Source organism: Nipponia nippon, unplaced genomic scaffold, assembly GCF_047370975.1.
Source record: "Nipponia nippon isolate SJK-2023a ecotype South Korea unplaced genomic scaffold, ASM4737097v1 scaffold_4, whole genome shotgun sequence".
NCBI classification, from domain to species: domain Eukaryota; kingdom Metazoa; phylum Chordata; class Aves; order Pelecaniformes; family Threskiornithidae; genus Nipponia; species Nipponia nippon.
This window is the reverse complement of record NW_028262358.1, coordinates 33,855,751-33,876,132: the sequence shown is the minus strand read 5'-3', so window position 1 is coordinate 33,876,132 and position 20,382 is coordinate 33,855,751. Positions and strand designations below refer to the sequence as shown.

Below are 20,382 nucleotides of genomic sequence, written 5' to 3'. Positions count from 1 at the left end.
CAAAAACAATTCAAGTAGTAGAAGCTTCTGAAGCCAAATGTAAGTTGCTGCTCTTTTGCGCTTCTTCATGGCTCTGGCTTCTTTTCACTGCTGTGGAAAAATTCAAGTTTTGCCTTTGGTTATGGACTTGGATTTTAAAAAGGACAGAGTAGCATCTCTTGTAATTCTAGCTCATGTATTTACTTAAGAACATGGTTTGACAGTATAGTGTGTATCACAGACTCTGAGAATAACTGCCTGTCATGGTACTGGATTAAAATAACTTGATGGGTTTTGGGTTTCAGGGTTTTTGTTGTTGTTCTGTTGTTGTGGGTTTTTTTTGTCTTTCTACAACGTGTTGATTAGAAGAAGCAATGTTATACTGCCTAGAGAGCCCGCTAATTGTTACCTTCTTGCTCAGTAAAGCCCTAATTAGGGTGAATGAGCACGGAAAATAGCTATTGAAATACAGTAGATAAGGGTAATACTGTGCCACAAGAGAAAAGCTTTCTTCATTGTGACCAAATTCTGGCATATTTAAAATATTAAGAGGATTAAATAGTTCTGCTCTTGCACACCATTTACATTTGCAAAGGAGGACTATGGTAGAGTTTGGATGAGGAGGCATGTCCCAGCCTGCTCAAAATCTCTGCAGACAACAGAGAAGACAATGGACCTGCTGGATTTCCTCACACAAATTTTTCTTGCCAAATCATTTTTAGGATAGCAGCAGATATGCATAAACTTCATTAAATTTAAGAGAGATTTATTGATGCATTTTGCTTTAAAGTGAACTAACCAAACCAAATGGTTTTTTTGGGTTGTTTAGTGAGTGATTGGTGTGTATATATAACTTCTCTAATAATTTTGAATCTTAATTAACTTAGGACTATTTAGTGCTTTCTTAAAGATGACAAATGATTATTTTTTAAATAAAAGCAGTACGTAAATTGCATGCTGTTATTGCAGTGTCTCATTGTGAGGCCCATTCTGATTTTTATTTTCTGATAAAATTACTTTCAGGTGCGTGATACCTCAGGAGCATCTTTTCTCTCTTGGTATATCTAATTACTCTCTGTTCTCTCTGCTCTCATTATATTTAGTTGTTGAATGGCATTTTAAATAAATGTAATATTTAGGTCGCACTTACAGTTTTAGTTGGAAAAATTACTTGGAAGTTGCTATCATATGGCTGCTTTCCATTTCCATCTACAGATTTCTAACAGACGAATAATTGAACTATGGAGTAATCTGGTGTTGGTTTTTTTTTTTTAAAGAAACAGCATAAGGTATTTGTACATAGTCTGGACATTTTCAAGAAATAGCGACTGTTCTTAAGTGGATACATATATATTCTAATGTTCTTTATTTTTCTGATGCGACTTCTAGTTCTTTAGCTTAGATAGTATTTCCAAAAATCTCTCTGTTTGCAGCCGCATACAGAAGAGATGTTGTCTTATGCCTAAACAAGGCATGCAACCTCTGTTTAAAAATTTCAGAAATGCCCAGTTGTGGACTTAGTACTTCTGACTCCTTCTGGAAAACTGAGCAGGTGTCGGTCCTGAGCACAGGAGCTTAGAGTAACTTCTAGGCATCAGTGATAGGTCTGTGCCATAACCTGCTATAGACTATTCTTCTCTCCTTATGAAAAATGTCACTGTAAAAATAACTTGTAACTTTGTCAGTAAGACAAAAATCTGCAAAGCAGTTGTAGCTTGGAAGTTTCGGACCAGTTTCATTCGAACTTCAATTAGACAGTCATTTTGTATTAACGTAGAGAGCTGTGCTTCCAACTTCTATTTTTAAAAGCAGATGTTTTGAAGGTATTTTAGTACTAATCAGGCATCCAGGTGGAAAGCTACAGCTTTCTGTTCTTCACTGCATGAGGTTTGATGAAAGCTGTTCAGTCTGCTGTCATTGAACAGGTAATGAAGATAATAGAAACTCCACTTTCTCAGCATCCGAATAGCACGCTAAGATTTGTTTCCTTAAAGAAACTATGAAAATGAGTTGAGAGTAGCAGGTAACTCTTTACCTTTACTGAACTTCCAGATCTTCCTAAACATGATACTGTCAGCATGCTCTGCTTTTGACAAGATTCAGGTGCATTGGGACTGCTTTGCATTTGCCTAGTGTTAGCATGTTTTGCTAACACAGCATGTTAAGAATAAAGTCGCTCTTACTTGCTTCTAGCCTTGTTTTTTTTCCTTGTGCTTGAAAGCAGAAGTAAGAGAATGACTAAAGGAAAAGAAAGTAGAATTATGCTCAAGTGAGAAGACAACACAAATATGACCGACAATATTCTTAACTTCCTTTAAGGTATCATTTACTTGGGGATATTATCAAAAAGGACAAAAAAAAAAAGTTGCAGGAAGCATCCATCAATGTAAGATCTGATACTGGTTCCCTAAAAATAAGTGATGAAAAGAAGACATCTATCCCTAAGATAAAATACCTTTTACAGCACTGAAAGAAGTCTGGCATGCAGGTAATGCAGAAAATCATAAATGTGAGTCTTGAATCTAGAAGCTGCTGACACCTCATTCATGGGCACATGCAACTACCACTCTCCACTGAGCAATGCCTGCCTCAGTCTTTAGCACGGATTAAACAGAAAGCTTGAGAATCTGGCATTGCAATGAGTTTGACAGACAAGCCTGTTCCTAGCAGTCTGTGCAGGACTGCTGCACGGCAGTGACTGTAGCGCTTTTTAAAAAATCATTACTTTTCTGCTACTTAATTTCGATAGGAAAACTAATCTGAAAATTCTTAAGAGTAGTGCCGTGTCCTCAACATGCAGGACTGCTACAGATTTTCAGACTGATGCAGTTATTCTCATGGCATTGCAAATCAATATCATTTTCTTGTAAAGCAAGTTTGATGGGAAATACAGAGTGTGTAAATCATCTTTAAATTGACCAGAGAACATAAGCTTCATGTTTCTAAAACTACTTTTTTGAGGGAGTGTGGAGAAGGGAAGAGATTTCAGTTTTGATGAGCAAGAATAAGAGAAAGAAGCTCTAGAACCAGAAAGTGGTAATTTTGCCGTACATAATGATGAACTACTTCAGGGTCTTCTGGAAAAGGAGAGCACAAGTCAGGGACTGAAAAGCTCTTGATGTCAGCCGTGGCATTACTTTATTTGAATTTACGCTAGTCTCTTTGCTGTTTGCAAAATAACAGGCTATTTAGGTATTGTGTAATGTTTATAAAGATGTTATAAGCGCTGTTTCTTTTCAGAAAGACTGGGTGAGCTCTTTTTCAGAAATAATTTTAAAAAACAGGTTTTGTTTGTCTAGAAGGGTCAGTATGATTAAGCAAGATATAAATGGCAAACCTTACAATTTGCAAGCAAAATGGCTAGTATCAGAACATTCATATTAATTGATTTGTGGCTTTGAGTTCTTCACACAGTATACTCCTAACTATATTCTTTCTTTGTTGATTTCTGTTCTTTTCTCAGCTCCATTCTCTTTACAGTGTTGCTTGCTCTCTTCGAACTGTTTCCTGTGCACAAATGAACAATTCCTAAATAATTCATGAAATTGAATAAAAGAATGTCTGTACAGAGCCAGCCAAAGCTGTGACTAGCCAGCACCCTGTCATCAGTAGTGGCCAAGAGTGCCAGACTAAGAAAACAGGGCAAACTGTTCTCAAAACTTCTAAAAATACTCACCAAAAACCCTTCCTAAAACTGAAATGAATGTAGGCTTCCTGACTTTGTCATGCATCTCCAGCATGAAACTGGGCAAGTGGCTTAATTTTCTTCATACACAGCTTTTCCATATCTCTAAAGGCAGTTGGATACCCTTACAAAATGGTTAGGAAAATGTAGCTAACAGCATTGAAAATGTATTTGCAAATACTGAAAAGATCACTCATCAATAAACACAAACTTTACCTTCAGACGTATAACATGGGATATTTTTCACTCTAAATGATGTACGGTTCAATATAAAGCAGCTTGAAATAATCCAGTTGAACATGCTACAGAAGCTTGGATTTCATCTGTCACCTCTGCCACCATGGTCTCTTTTGGCACACTGATCTATTTGTCTTTGTTTTTCAAAAATTCTTTTAAATGTGCAAATTTAAATCTACTATTTCAAGCAGCATCACAACCAGAACTCGGTTTGGTGGTAATTTAATAAAGCAGAATTTGATTTGGGACAGACTAGGCAAAGCAGAAGTAGCACAGCTGTTAGTGTAAATGTCTGCAAAATACAAAAATGAGTGGTTCTAAAATTAAATATGAGGTATTGAAATCTTGTAATTGAAAGTTGAGCTTCTGTAATCACACTGTTTATCCCAGATGCAGCTGACACGTTCTAATATAGCCTGGGGAACTTGGAAATGAAGAAGTAAGCAGGAAGCCAGACCAGTGTTGCAGTCAAGATTGAATTAGGTTCTGAACTGGGAACGGGAGGAGATTGTAGATTGAAGTCCCAGAGTGTGTTGCAGAGGTCACAAATTAATTAGCAAGGGAGTATGTTGATGGAATTGAATACATGGGTTTCATATCAGAGTGTTTGTAGTGCTAATGTGTTCTTAGTCGTTGCTGAATTTGGCAGGAAGAAAATAGGGCATAACCAGGAACACTCTTGGGTCTTTGTGAAATCAAGTGCGAGAGATTGGCAGGAGACTTGCCTTTATGAAGCAAGATTTAAGATTTAAATTTTGAGTTCCTGTGGAATATCAGTGCAGTTAGCATGGAAGTCTACAAATTATTTTCTTAGTTTAAGACTTGGAGAAAACATGCATCAACTTGGAATTTAGTTCGAAGAAAAAAACCTCAAACATTAGGCTGTGGATTGATGTAATCACCTGAAATACCTTCATTTTACTCATGTTGTCAGTTGAGCTGCCACTATTATTTTCCAGGAATCTTAATGTATTAATGTTTACAGAAACCTTGGACAAGTAAGAGAAAATGTTCCTTAAAGGTGACTTTTAGAATATCTAGTGCAGCCCATTTTTAATTTAAATGAACACACAAAACATTTGTGTGTGTGTGTGTGTGTGTAACATTTCTAGAGATAATCCAAGCCTATAGTATGAATAAAAGTAATGGTTCTAGTGTTCCTTTCCCATACAGAAAAAAAAAAATTCCTTTTTCTTCCATTTTGGCATGCAATAAATATATTGTTGAAATTTATTTTATATATAAAAATGTATCTGGTGTCATACCTGTCACTGCGGTCCTACTATATGATTGTGAGAATAAAATCCATCCTTCAGAAGAACAACTTCTGAAGTTGTTTGCCTCAGAGATATTTTAATATACAGACAATTGGGCAGTATTAAAATGTTGCTTTACAGCATTTTAGATGAGGCAGAACAGTGGAAAGTCAGCCACAGGGTATTTTACCTGTTAGATTTGCTGTTGCTGTTTCCAAGCAACACCCATTTAATAGGGAAAACTTTACTCCCCTGTTTTTTTTATTGGATATATTTCTGCTTCTCCAGCAAGATCAGATTTAACATTGGAGAGTCTCCTGATAAAAGCTACCATCTAAAGTTCATATATTGAAGAACTTGCAAACTTTAATTAGAAATAGCCAGTGCAATGGATGACAGGTTTCTTCTCCTGAAGACTGGAGTTGGTGTACTCTGTATTTGAAGTGATAAACACAAGAAAACCCAATGCTCTCTTTTTCATCTGTATTTCTATTTGCTGTTGTTTTGAGTCTTGCAGGTTCAGCTCTGTAGGGTAGGAAGCATATAACTCTCCTTTTTCAAACACAAGGGGGTTGTGTTTATTCCTTACGTGTGCAGAATAGGTAGAATCATTGCAAAGCAAGATGGATGGGTTGTGGGATATTTTTTTTTTTCCCCATGCATAACTGCATTGCCCACTGTAGTCAACAGAGGCAAGTGAGTATTTCAAGAGAGTGATTTAGGCACTTCATATTGAGGTAGTTTTTCTCCTCATGTTGTCACTCTGAATCTTTTTCCAGAGGTATCTGCCTCTGTCCACTCACACTTGTGCACAAAATAAATGCCTGCAGTTAGACATTATTGGCACTACTCCTTTGTCTTTTAGGAAACTGTACTACCGGTTATTCCCACAAATTTATACAGCAGAATTCAGCAAAGATGAAATGCCATCAGTCATGCTTCTGCAACTCTCTCTCTTTTTCTCCTATTTAATTTATATATCTTTCAAACTTGATGATTTGCTGAACCGATTCATGCAAGATAGCAAGGTGATGCCACTTCCCCCCCCCCCCCCCCCCCCCCCCCCGAAGGAAGCAGGAGTAGTTTTGGTTTTGGAAAAAAAATCCGTAATGGTCCCCAGTCATATGGAAGATGAGTGTTTCTAATATCTTTGTGTTATGGCTTGGGAAGAGAGGATAAAGGTCAGGGTTTTTGTTGATTGTTCGGGATGGAAATGATGGATTAGTTACCAAGTTGCTTCTGTTAAATAGAAAATCAAATTTCCATAGCAGTAATTAGTCTAAAGTGGATATACATAACAAGGGACTCTTCAGAGTGTCTTCACAGAAAGAAGGAAGCTTGTTCCCTACTGATAATGATTAAAAAGAATTGAAATCAATGTGCAGGGATGAAGTTTTTGGAAAATGCGATATAATAGAACACCTCCCTCTGGTGGTAGGCATTACATAGTTTAATCTGCTGAATCGCACACTGAACTGGAAACTTCATGGTGGGGGACGCCTCTTAGGCTGCTCCTGACGAAAAATTAGAACTTTTTTAATAGAGAATTGAATTGTATATGGGGTTTGCTGCCACTCCAGTTCTTTGAGTATGACGGGGGAGGGTTGGGCTGCTTGACCCAGTTCATTCTGAGTTTGTTGGTTAATTAAATTTTTCTGCTACCCTCCCCTCTTGCTGCTGGAATCTGTTGCATTTTGCCATTTTTGCTGGGCTATAAGATAGGCTCTATGGATGTTTGTGCTTTAAGCAGGTGATTGGAACAGCATGCACGATACAAGCTAATATCTTCTAGCAATCATTTGGCTCTTTCTGAAAATCTATTCATCCTTCAGTTTATTCATATTTAGTTGTTTGATCTGAATTTCATGTGCCAGTCCTCAGTTAGTTTCCAAAGTAATGCCTGTAATTACTTGTACTCGAAACACAATTAGCTACCCTAACTGGAGGAGAAACGTTGTTGTTAACATAAACAGTTTGTAGTTTATTAATGCCAAGAAGCAGATAATTTCTAAGATTTTCTATATAAGCTTTTCAAGGATGGGTTCAATCTACCAATCTATAGAATGCAAGCCCCTGAAGAGGCTATGTAATATAATTATTATTTCTAGCTTTGTTTAGGGAAAACAAAAAAATGCTTGAAAGAATGCTTTCACATGCTTCTTGAAAGCATATTTTAGTTCCTTGCTTTTCATGGCCATTGCACTTCAGAAAGTGTAACAAACTAGCTGAATGTGCGAGAATAACATTTTTCATCCTTGTTTCCCTTTCTGTTTAGTAAGCATTTTAGGATGATTTTTCCTGTTGTTCTTTCAGAGCATAACAGAAACTGCTCCTCTTCCCCCCCTCAGGTTGAACACTCAAAATAGTTTTTGCTTTTTTTTTGTATGTCATTAACAGAAGAACCTGTGAAATGTTGTAAATCTTCTCTAAGGCTCTAGATGAAAAGCGAAACAGCTGGGACCTTCCCGTCAGTAGGAATCCTGATTCCATGGCCGTGACACTGTTAAACTCATAGAAACAAAACTTGGAACATGGAGGGCTGGCCACAGAATCTGTTTTCATGTACAGGATCCCAACATTATCAGCATTTAATTAATGTATTGTTCAAGGACAGCACATTACTGCCTTGATTTAGAGATTTATGCTCCGCTAGTGAAGATTCCCATTTAAGGGATTCCAGATCTGTTATGCCCAATAACAACCATTTGCAATGCAGAGCTCTGGAAACAGCACTGTCGAAAGGCTAATTTTCTCATCTCCAGTAACTTGCAAGTGGTAGCGCAAGAAGTCAGATCATATCAAATCACACATCATGGATATGAGAAGCAAAAGGATCATTTTCTTCTCATGCTTTTTTTGTTTATTGCACTTTCTCTTTATTTCCATAGTAAGTAGACATAGTAAGACATAGTAAGTATGTGCTTTAGCCAGTTTCAGCAGTGATCCTCCAGCACTGGCAGGCAGAAGGATCACTTCATCATCACAAGAGATCCTTTTAGTTCACATGTATTTGCTATATAAAAATAAGTGAATTGAGGAGAAATGTATTTATCTGTCTTTTCCACTGGAGGAACAGGAATGCATCATTCTGAGGAGAGACGTTTTTCCATTCTTTTTCCTTTTTTACACTTCTTTTAATGTAAATAAACCAGAGAAGCATCTAAATATTGAAAATAGTCAGCATGTGTAAGAAAAAACATTTTAAAAATCCATAAGCTTTAGATATGAACTCGCTAGATGACTTATTTTTGCAGCCATTTTATACTGATTTCAGATTTTGATATGTGCTCCAGCTATTTCCTTTGGGATTAATTGGCTAATAGTGAAAATGTGTGTTGTCATTGACTTGAATTCAACATTTCTACTATCTTCTTCTAGAAGACAATTTTAATAAGTAGGAATAAAAAAAAATGTTTTTATTAACTGAAAACTTCAGCAAGTTTTGTTGCTCAGAGGGGCCTAAGCAATGTTTATTTTATGGAGGGAGTTCTTTGATGTCTGCGCATATTCATATTTTTGTTCCTAAAAGACTGGAAAAGAAATATATATATTTCAAGTTTGCTTGAAAATAAGCAAGGGGTGCTTAAGTTGGGGTTGGGTTTCTGAGCCTTAGTGTTCCATAGTCAGAATTTACTGTAATGCAGTGTTTTGCAGCAACCATATCTAGTGAGAGTTTGCTGTGTTTGACCTTTTGGTCATAAATCTAGATCAACTTGCCTTTCCTTGGTCCTTGAACTTGTGCAGTTTTTTGTCGACGCTGCTCTCGTCCATTTCTGTATGATTACTGAACAGGATGGAGGGGATGGCAAGTGGGAGACTACAGCTACACCTTTAAGCCCCTGGACTCCTTTGGGAAGTTAGTAAAACGTGGAGCTTGAAGCTAAGGCACAAAGGTGTCAGATGAGTTTCCAGTGAGCTTTCTCACTTGCGTGGTTAAAACATAACCTGGCTTTTTTTCACATTATTGTAGATCATCGCAGTCACAAATTGCTCAGATAAACTCCAACCATTGCAGAGTTTTTGCCCCCACAACTGAGGACTGTCAGACTTGGGAGTTTCCTCTCCACACGTTTCTCTAGCTACTGCATATGAAAGGCAAATATTTATTACAAGAAGAAGCATCAGATTCCAGTAAGGTTGAGAAGAGTGGGAAGAAGCTCGTCCCTTATACTTCACCTCGCCATTCATTGCTTTTGTTCTAAAACCTAAATAGTGATAAAATACTAGATCTTCCTCACAGGCACACATTTCAAGGGGTTGGGTTGGCTGTGGGGAAGTGAGGCCAAGAAATGAGAGTGCCTGCTCTCCCTTCTCTTCCAGAACGGTCTCTGGCTCTGCCTCTGGGCTGTTCAAAGGAGACTGGGGAAAAGTGTCTGATAAGTCAGTAATTCTGAGGGATGTTTTGAGAGTTTTGGTAATGGTGGTTATTAAGGTGCCTTAACTGGAGTTGAGGGAGAGGGAACTGATGAGGGGTTTGTGGGTTAGTACTAGAAAGGTTTAATTTACTGTAGAGGCCTTTTACCCCTTGTGAAAATCCTGACTGTTTAGAGTATAGTCAAGTATTTGGGAATGCTTGAACTATAAATGTGGCTATTATTGACAGAAAATGAGGCGAACGTTCACTTTAATTGGAACCACATAAATTAGACTGGAAGAATTAATTAAAAAATAATAGACATGTGTTTTGAAATTGGAGGGTTCTCTCTAGGTATTGGAAAGGGCATGGTAAGGTGACTTAAAAGATAGCTCCAGTACAAGAAAAGCTAATTGAAACATTTCTTTTATTAAAACAATATTAGTTCCTACGTGCCTGGTGAATGAAATGTCCAGAATAAATATGAATAGTAATTAAATTCTGTTTCTATCAGTTAACAGTCGCGTTTTCAAGATCTCTCATTTATTACAAAAGCACCTTGAGAAGTTCACTTCATTAGTTTACTTTGTATGCCTTGCTGCTGTTTCAAAGTGCTTGGTTTATGGGTTTATGGATCAGATTCTTCTAATCAAAATGAATGTCTCTCCCTCTTTAGGAGCATAGAATTTGATGTATCATGACTGTGAATTTAATTCGAAATGGGACATTTCTTGCTAATTTGTTTAGTTTAATAACGGGATACTAGTACTAAATTCTAGAGATAAAGATACAGAAGTTTAGGGGAGTGATAGAGCTGCATTTTTTGTGGGTTGTGTGCTGCTCTTAGTCAATTCTAAACCTACACTTTTGAGTATTTTCTAGAATTTTGTCTTGTCTGTTTTTAAATGCTTGTGTTACACATTTTCCAAGTCTTCTTTGAGAATAAATTCTGTAGATCACAGCTGCTTAGATGTTTTCCCCATGTACTTTTTTTTAAACTCTTCTATATTTAATTCTGTTATATCTCCACTGTTGCATTACCCTCAGATCATGTTAAATGATTGTTCTCCTTAGTGCCAAATGGATCCTTCAAATGGCTGCAGTCAGTTAGATTTACAGACTAATTCCATAACCTCATATCAGTTTACTTTTCCTGGCTGTTGGGTACCAGAGTTTCTTTTCTTGTTTCTTGCTGGAGTTGGTTGAATTATTGTCGTTGCTGTCTTTTACAGTGGCAGCATGTAAGAGTCCATGGCAAGCTGCCCACTCGGTTGGTGGTTGGTGTTTTACTAGTAGTGCATTTTGGTAGATGTTCTTCCTAATGAATTCCCGCTCTACATATCATTGAAAAATAAAATATTTCTTGCAGTCACGATCAAGGAGTGGTTGCCTTGTTTTCCACAGTTTGTTTAAAGTTCATGCTTTCCCCTTGGGTTGGATTATTACCAATATCCTTTGATACGGATTCAAGAATCCATACGGTCCCAATTAGTTGGGTAAAAAATTGTCTTAATTTCCTATTCCACTGTCAGATGCAGGTGCTATATAGGTGGCCCCTCATTGGTTTTAGGTTTGCAATGTAATCGTACCTTTATATAGTACTTTCTCACCATACATGCTCTGTAATGAATTAAATTATGAATGCTAACTGTGGACCTGAGGGATTCTGTAACAGGAAATTTAAAGTGGATTGTTAAAAATAGTAGTTTACTCTTCATAGCTTCAGTACTTTGGATCCTGTGATGACACGCAATAATATTTATTCTTCTTTATGTTGGTGAGTTTTATGGAATAATGAAATTTTAGTTGAAATAATGAAAGCGTGCTACTTTAGGTGAGACTAGGAAATGTGACACAAGGGTTTTTAAAATGTTATTTACAGGCGTTTTCAGTGACCTTGTTCCTGGTCAGTACTGAAATAGCTACAGTAGGCAAATTGTTATTTTCAGGCAGAGCAAGGAGTCTTTGTTCTGTGGGGAAGCCGCTCTCAGAGGATACTTTTGTAGATGAAAATGTCGTCAGACTTTTGGGGGCAGGGGGAGGAGGAACAACAAAAAAAAAACCAAACCCCCCAAAACTGATGATGATAAACATCCCAGTAATTTTACAAATATGGCAGTCTTATTCTATAACTTGATCCTAATTCCTGAATGATAAATATGTCATTGCAGCCATGTTCTCACTGTCTGTTTACCACCCTTGCAGACCTGTCTTTTTCTTTTTTAATGTTTATTTTGCCCTTTTCCTAGTATTTTTTCTGCTTATTTGAAAAGAAAATGAAATGTATATGAAAAGCTCAGTGTATGCAACATGCAAATCACAGTATTATTTGAAACTATTATTAATAATGTGTTGCTGTTTAAAAAAGTATAGCAATCATGAAGGATAACATAAGCATAGAGAACTCCATGAGGAAAAACTGAAAAAAATGAAAAAGTTGTATTTATGAATAAAAACCCTAAGAGCTGAATGGCTTGCTTGTACCACATGTGCTCACAATTCTAAATAAAGTTCAGTTGTATAGAAAATCATCTTCCTAATATTTTTGCTTGTTTGTTAATTCTCCCTGTACTTTGTGCTTAACTGTGAAAGTGATGAGCTCTGCTGACAGAGAGACAAGAATGTACTGCAATAGTTATTTCATACTCTCCCGTCTAATTTTCAATTCATCCGCCTATTGTTGCTACTATTATTGTGGATGTATTAAGAAATATCTTTTTATATATGAGTATATGTTATATATTGTTTATATTTATAAATATAATTTTGTACAGTACTTATCTCGGCTTTCGTTTTACGACTTTGGTTGTCGTCTTCTAATACAAATGCTTGTGCGGATTCTACGGTGCATTCCCCTGAGGGCAGGATATCTGTGATTATTCTGCAAGTGGGCTCATGCATCTTTCTGTCTGTGTGTTATTTACAAAGAAAAAACAAAATCTTCTCTTCCCAAGTGGAGTTTTATTGCCAATCCATTATTGGAGCTTTAGTTTAGATTCAGATATCTACTTAAAGGAAAGGTTTTATCCATACACTAATTTATTATGCAAAATGTAGTTATATATGAATAACAGTTGAAATGCCTTCAGTAACCTATCAACCAGAAAAGTCCAGTGAAGAGTTCTCAATAAATAAGTAAATAAAATCTTTAGGACTTGCACTACTATTCCATGGTCATATATGAACAGTTTTTCCAGGCATGTGAAGAAAAAAAATAAAATGATGCAATAACTTAAAGTAAACATTTCACTGTTTCAATGCCATAATATTTGTGTTACTTCCCATAGAGTACTTTTAAAATGCAATTTCATTTAAGCGTGGAACTGTTCTCTGATTAGACTAGAGTCAGGTAAAAGTCTGTTGTGTACATTGGGATACTGTGGACTAGTAGACATTTGATGTGACACTAATACATTAATTTATGCTCTGTAAAAGAACAAGATGCTCTGGTAATAAAACATGTGCAGATGGCACATTTAATGCAGTGTAAGAAGCAAACACTCTCCAAATAACTTTTTTGCTAGTTCACACTGCTAAGTTATGGGAGTTGTAGGACTGACAAATAAAGAAGTGGTGTAATATTGCCTATCAACCAAAATAATTACTTTAAAGACTCTAATTTTCTCCTCTTAGCATGCTGTTTACTCTGATGCTTCTTGCAACATTCGTAATTTATTTGAATGAACCCATTTCTTCATTAATGAAAACATCTGTTATAGGCCAGAGAATAGGAAGTGTTTGTAACCTTGACCCTTAAAATAAGCCAAAAGGAGAGCTTAAGTTTGAGACCCTTTGGGAGTTTCATAAATTTTAGGATTTCTTATACCATAGCAGGAATGCAAATGAGAAAAAACTCTGGCTTACTATTAAGACATTTCATGTAATATTTTGACATGCCTGTCTTTTTCAGAATAAAATGACATGCTGATACTGCTCATATTTGCCTTTACCTCAAGTTTCAACTGGTGGTAATCACAGAAGTTACTTCTCAGAGGCTGAAGGGTTGTTCCCTGCTTAGTTACAGACCCCTTACAGTTAATCAGAAGTTGAGGACTCAATATTTCCTTAGGTATTTTGTTGGATATTGATGGCTAAAGTAAACTAAATACTGGAATTGGGACTGTCTGATTTTTTGTGTCACAGAATGGGGAGTATTTTAGGTGACGGAAGAGGTTGAGTGCTCTAAATATTTGTTAGTTTGATCTTGAGGTAATGGGTGAAATGAACATATTTGGAAGACGGGCTCTTTCTGGTTGCTCACCCTAACCGGGTAACAGTAACTGGACAAACGTACAAGGGACTTAGTCCTGTGGGGAAGACGTGGTTTCGTGTGACACCTCTGGTTTTATGGGTTAGAATCGGAAGCTGTAAAGGTAGTGGCTTTCGTTATCAGTGTTATCCTATGAATACAAATGGACAAAAGATTGTCTTGCAAAAGAACTTGTCTTCTGAAGTCTGGAAACAAATCTGGCTTCTTGCCTTTCTTTTAGTCTAAACTATTTGAATTCATTATATGTATAGAATATGCAAATTTTGTATCGTGTCTATATACACACAGTCATTGTTTTGTTTACAAAGAAATCCTAAGTAGCAAAACAAAAATAACACTCTTACTATTAACATCCAGTGCATGAGAGCCCCGCCTGAGATTTTCGGCTCCTGCTCAGCTAGTTGAGATGCTGGGTGCAACCCTTAAACTCAACAAAGCAAAAGGATTTTGGAGCTAGAAGACTGGCGGTGTTGCTGCTTACTACTAGCAGCTTCTCTACCGTGCAGCAATAGTTTACTGGATGTATTTCATGCAATTTATTGATAGATCTTTCCTTCTGGTATTGCCCCATGCAGGAAATGGCTAATTTTCACACGTTATTTTGGTGCTGGCTCCACCTTGTAACTAACATCAGGGTATCTTACACTTTAAAAAAAAAAACAACCACCACAACCACCAAAAAAAGCCCCAAACCTGAAGGCAGTGGAGAAAAGGAGACAATGTTGAGAAGAAAAAACAAACATATTTTCTGACAAATGGGGAAAGTTTGTTTCCACTAAACCTGTGTACCACTTGAAGTTTCTGTAAAATGTTACAAAGTAGCATTTCATTAAGCAGGAAAGGGGAACGTTGATTTGATGGATTTGTGGTTGGTCTGTGCATTTTGGCACGGATTTTGCTAGCATAGTGAAAGTCTCAGTAAAAATGAAGGAAAAAAATCAGTTTAAATGAAAGTGGTTTGCATGTATCTCTAGTTATAGAGAAACTTCTGGAAATTATGATTAATGTCTTGCCAACTCTTGTACTGTTTTTTCCTTTTGAGACTGTTGGGAGAGGTCATTGTTCTGTCAACAGAATTACATTCTGATTTGAATCAGAATAAAGCCTTTCCTTCAAAACTTGCCAGGGTCTTGCCTGTATTGTGTGTGTGTGTATTTTTGTTTTGTTTTATTTGTTAAGCAGTAAAGGCTTAACTGGATTTATTCAGACACAGCTCTCCTGTAATTGTTGCCAGCTTTTATTGTGCTTGGGGGGAGATCAAGGTGATCTGCAAGTTATTTGTGTTAACGAGAGTCCTGGTTAACAGAAGCCAAATGCCGCCCACCGATACACAGAAGAAACATAATACAGCTCATCCAGTATGTCATTAGATATGTATTTGTGCCAGGTAAATAGTGCACTGCAAATCATAAAGCAATATTTCTGAAACCTGTTGATAATTTAGGTCAAATGTATTATATAAACGATGTTACCGAATAGGTCCTGTATTGCTTGTTAACACCACGTTATGAAGGCAACTGCTAATAATTTGCTGTAGCGTGAGTAAGCAGTACAGCATCAGTTACAGTTAGTTATGTCTCGGGCACTTGAGATCAGTCTCAACACTTTCCTCAAATACTCTTGTCTGCAGTGAAAAAGTGGATGAAAAGGGGGGATGGGAGACGTTCTCAGGTCCCACACAGCTGAGCAGGCTAAGACCTTTTTGAAAGTTAATTGATTTGCAGTCTGAGTAAAAATTAGTTCTGAACACGAGGTCCTGGATTCACGAAGGCCAAGAGCATTTAACTGCCACAGTGGATTTTGCTGCTGTGTGACGGCTCTGAACTGTTCCGTTAGTGAGCTTGTTGGGAAATGCTGACCATTTTTGACAGCCTTCTGTGCTCTCTTTGAAGTGGGAGAATAGGTTGCAAAAGTGAATGTTTTTTCAGGAAAGAAAAAAACGCCACCTTGGTCAATGTGCTCTTAAACTTGTGGCTTTGGGAGACACAGTGTAGCACTAGTACTTACCAAACTATCATTAAAGGACTGTCAGGACTTTTATTATATAGGCTATTTTGTGTAAATGTTTTATGTTTCTCTGTAAATGCCTTTTGTGGGTGGCACTGAGCTAGTGCAGCCTAAGTATTTGCAGCTATCTAGCAGAAAAAAAAAAAAAACAAACACTGGCTGAGAATTTTTAACTTGCTGAATTTTAATGTATTTCATAGTATCTATTGCTGTTCTGTATCTATTGCTCTACGCTTTCTTTTTTAATGCATGTTATAGATTGCTCACGGTGTATAATATTAAGTGCAACCATTATTTTTGCTCTGCTCCTTGAAGATGGAGTTGCTCCCACTTCTGATACATGCACACAACACAGCTTTACTTCTGTGCACTGCCTTGGGTGCCACCTCACGTAAAACACTTACAATCTTCGTAGCCACCCTATATTTGCAGGCAGCGTGTGAGATTTTTCATGTATTTTCTGTACTGGTTGTTTATAGACCGGTGGTTCCCAAAGCTTCTTCGGCTGCGAGCTCCCCTTCTGACAGGACTGTGGCCTCAGTAGAGGCGTGAAGAGCTGGGCAACTCCTGGGGTGGTGGCTGCAGTTATCACTGCTGCAGCTGTCCGATTGGGGCTGGTGCAGAATCCTGAGTGCTTGAAGCTTTCTTGATTGCACAAACACAGTAATAATATTGAGGAGCCCAACTTGGGTGAAACTTCGTTGATAACTAGTGAGGCCTGACATCTTCCTGGGCCCAGTAAGGGGTCCCTGACAAAGAGCACCCCACCGGTTTCTCAGAGCGGTGTTGTGGAGGTGGATGACTTCCTGTCTGCTGCCTCCTTCCTCCTCCTCCTCCTCCCCCCTGGCTTTGAGCTTGCTCCTCTCCAAGCTGGACTGCTGGCTGACTCTTCCACAGCAGAAGTTACAGCTTAATTTCTCTGGCAAATCACTTAAATCCTAAATCAGCACTGAGGGACTGTTTGACTGTAGTGCTTCCCAGTCCCAGTGAGTCATGTTGGTGACCCCTGTTTCTAATACGTCATCATCTGCAAATATTTATGGACTGCTCTGTTTTCCTCTCTGTCATGACATAATAGTGAGCAACCGTTATTGATTTATGTATGTGTTTGCATAATGAATAAATTCTGCCTTTGTATGTCATTTTTTAAAAAAAGTTATGTTTAGGAATACCAAGAGGTGGTGTGCTTCATCTTCAACTGTCTCTGTACAAGGAGGAGGTGCCTTTGCATTGTGCGAGTAACTGGATGTTAAGCAAACCAAAATGCAGGTGGCTGGGAGGGGTGTTCCCCGGGGGCATCCGGTGGCAGAGCTGTGCCAGGCTGACATCCAGTAGCGTAGCTGGTAGGAACTGAGGCTAATGCTGCAGTGAATCAGGTATCAGGACCCCGCCCCCAGCCCCCATCAAGCAAGTGGGTGCAAATCCCTCACCAGCTCCTCCACGCTAACCTGAAACCACAGCTGTCTACGCTAGCTTCACCAAAACAGTTACAGGTGGGATTTTATAAAACAGCAGTGGCAAGTATCGTTTTCAGAGAAGTGTAACACTTCCTTATACTTGTACTACATGCCTTAGTTCTTCCCTCATTGGATGTTTGCTCCTTTATGCTTTTATATGTGCTTTGTGTGACTATTTTTAAAATGATACGATGTGCTGTATACTGACATACACAGTGGTAAGCTTTGGGTGCTCTCAAACAGCTGTGGAAACAAGAAATGTTGTGTAGTTCTGAAATTGTTAGTCGTTCTTCAACAACAAATAACTTTAAGATACTTTTAAATCTGAAATAAAAACTTGAAGGCTACTCTAACTTTCTGTTGCACGAGATATACAAATGATCAGAATGATGACACCTCTGGCAGTGTTTTGGGATTATTTTTGTTACGCTCAGGTTTTTTGCTTAACATCGGATGACGAGATTGAGCAAGTGGGCTGATGTATGAAATCTTGGTTTTGATAGATTTCCAGAAGAAGCAGCCAGACGATGACTCTACTCCCAGCACAAGCAACAGCCAGTCAGATTTGTTCTCTGGAGAAACGAACAGTGACAACAGCAATACCTCTCTAACCACGCAGGCCGCTAACTCCAACCAGCAACTTTTGACAGAACTGAATGTAACTTCACCGAGCAAAGAGGAATGTAAGTGCCCAAGTCCTAAGTGACAGCAAAGGAGGCATAAACGTTTTGGTTTGTTCTCAGGCTTATGTTTTACTTGCTCCCTTTGGACGTAAATGATCTGTCCTTTGGGACAAAGGGAAAGGTTAGAAATTATTCACAAAATAGACATTGATGGCTTTAACAGAAGAATGAGTTAAAAGTGGTCGCAGGAGTTTCTAACTAACTTTACAGCTGTTTGAACTGCAGTGTACAATTTAATTATAATTTTGAGGCACTCTCATTTTGAGAAACTTTTGTGCATTACTGGGAAATTAGTATATATATTCTAGGATAAACACCAATGTCCTATACATTTTTACTTCAAAACCTTTTGTTTTTTAATAATTGCAGTTGCACGTAGCACTGGCTGTAATGCATGTTTGTCTAGACTGCTGCTAGGTTACTTGCATAACTTGTCTCTTCTTTCATGACCCATCTTTCTTCTTTCTTGAACTCGGTAAGGCAAAAATTCTCCCTGCAGGTAAGCTAAAATGTTAAAGCTCAGCAAACACAGTGAGATAAAGTTGTCTTTTAAGTTATTCTAAACCTCTCTATATATTCTGTGTCTAATATATGGAGTTTTAAAATCTGCATTCTACAACTTAAGCTCAACTATGTAATTTGTAGTTTCATTTTCCTCCAACTGTAGCTTTATTTTGGAAGATGCTTTATGGAGGGAATCCTTCTTCAGCTAAGTTTGCTTGTGCCTCTTGGCTGGTAAATAGACGTACACATTGCAAGAAAAACACGCCCATTTTTTAGTAGGGAATCTGCTAGAGCTGCTCTGATTCTTGAACATTGAGGCAACTGCTGGAAATAACAACGCTGGCAAAGCACTAGGACTAAAAAGCCTTTGATATGCTACACTCATTTTCAGTTGTGTTAACTGTTTGCATAGGATGGTCTTGCTGAGTTGCTGAAGTATGTATTCTGCTTACAGGTATGTAGACTTTGCATGTGTATTCTTTTTACTTCTGCAGACTGGGTGTGGACGAAGCGTAAAGTGTCATTTGGGGATTGTGGTAGTTTGTTAGACTAACTAAAATAAAATTTTTAAATTGAATTATTGTTTTCTACCTGTATGTGAGAATATAGTCAGAAATACAGCAGGGTTCAAATGTGAACATTCTGATACCCGTTCTTGTAATAAGAGTAAACTTGCTGTGTAACTCTTGTCTCTCCTTCGCATACACAGTTGCTGCTGACCACCCATCATCTCTTCCTTCTGTCCAGCGCTTCTTCAGGGGAAACCTGTAGTCTGCTGTAAAAACAAGGCCTTAAAACAACCTTCCTAGAGAATTCAGCACAACATTATGCTTCAGCAACACATTTGGGCCTTCACAGGGCAGGGGGCTTCAGCACCTCTGCTGGCTTATTAGCCAGGATCTACTATTTGGTGTTACAGGCTGCTGCTCCAGTGCTTACTGGGTCAGGTTTTCTGAAGATTTGTTTAGTTAGGAATTAAATTGTGTTACAACAAAGTGTTTCTGTGGTGGCTGAGAAGGACTTGGGGGTAAGTGGGAAGGTGACTACAGGGATGGCAAGGAAATTAAAGTGTCCTTCATCCTGAATTGCTGTAAGCTTGTGAACATGCACTGAAGGTGATGGATATTAGGCAGCACAGCCTGCAGAGCATTTGAAAATATTACCTATAAAAAAAAATTCTTTATGACTTCCTGCTGGGATGATTTTAAGTGAAATACAGTGGAGAGATTTATTTACAGCTTGAGCTCTCTCTGTCTTCTCTCATATCCCCACTCTCTCTTTAATGAAGCTTAATATCATTTATCAGAAATAATTATACACAGATGGAGCTTTTCTGATGGATAATGGCCTCAGCGTGGAAGATTCTCTCCCATAACGAAGAATGCCCAAACTTTAAATGTCTGTTTGATTTTTAATTTGAGGGTGTCTTTTTTCTGTGCATTATTTATTTATTTTGCAGCGAGTTCTATAAAGCATGCGCTGCTCTCATTACAGTTGTGTTCTTCAAAGACTGATATTTTGCAGTGCCGTGTGATGATGTACAGCTATATGCTGTTCTGAATAGAATTGTGGTAATTCACCAGAAATCAATGTATGGGATCATTATGGTAATCCCTATCAAAGCGTGGAAAGATGGGAGTACTTGAGGAGGATTCTCGTGGTGCATTCCACTCCCCTCTCTTCCCTTTCAAGGTTTTGAGAAGAGTCTCACATCAAGGTATTTGCCATAGTACTGGAGTCCACAGGGTAAACAGATTGGGCAGAATTGCAGCAAGTCATTTAGGCAATTAACACATTCCATTCACACTACGACAACTGAAGAGAACCACAGAAATCTCATGTGGTACGGTTCATGTTCTGTGTCAGAGAAAGCAAGGGGTGGTTTTGTACTTGTTTTTAAGCAGCCATTTCCATTTTTAACACAGAATGAATGATATAGGAGAAAAGTTC

At 37.9% G+C, this 20,382-nt stretch overlaps 1 protein-coding gene across 4 annotated transcripts in view; it reads left to right on the top strand.

Annotated features, from left to right (window-relative positions):
• Nucleotides 1-20,382, top strand: part of ZFAND3 (zinc finger AN1-type containing 3) — a 188,815-nt gene that overhangs the window by 75,294 nt on the left and 93,139 nt on the right. For all 4 annotated transcript variants that reach the window (XM_087777314.1, XM_087777313.1, XM_087777312.1 and 1 more), the window contains one exon: nucleotides 17,749-17,928. In XM_087777314.1, the coding sequence (XP_087633440.1) occupies nucleotides 17,749-17,928 (180 nt within the window). The remainder of the gene's footprint in view (nucleotides 1-17,748; nucleotides 17,929-20,382) is intronic.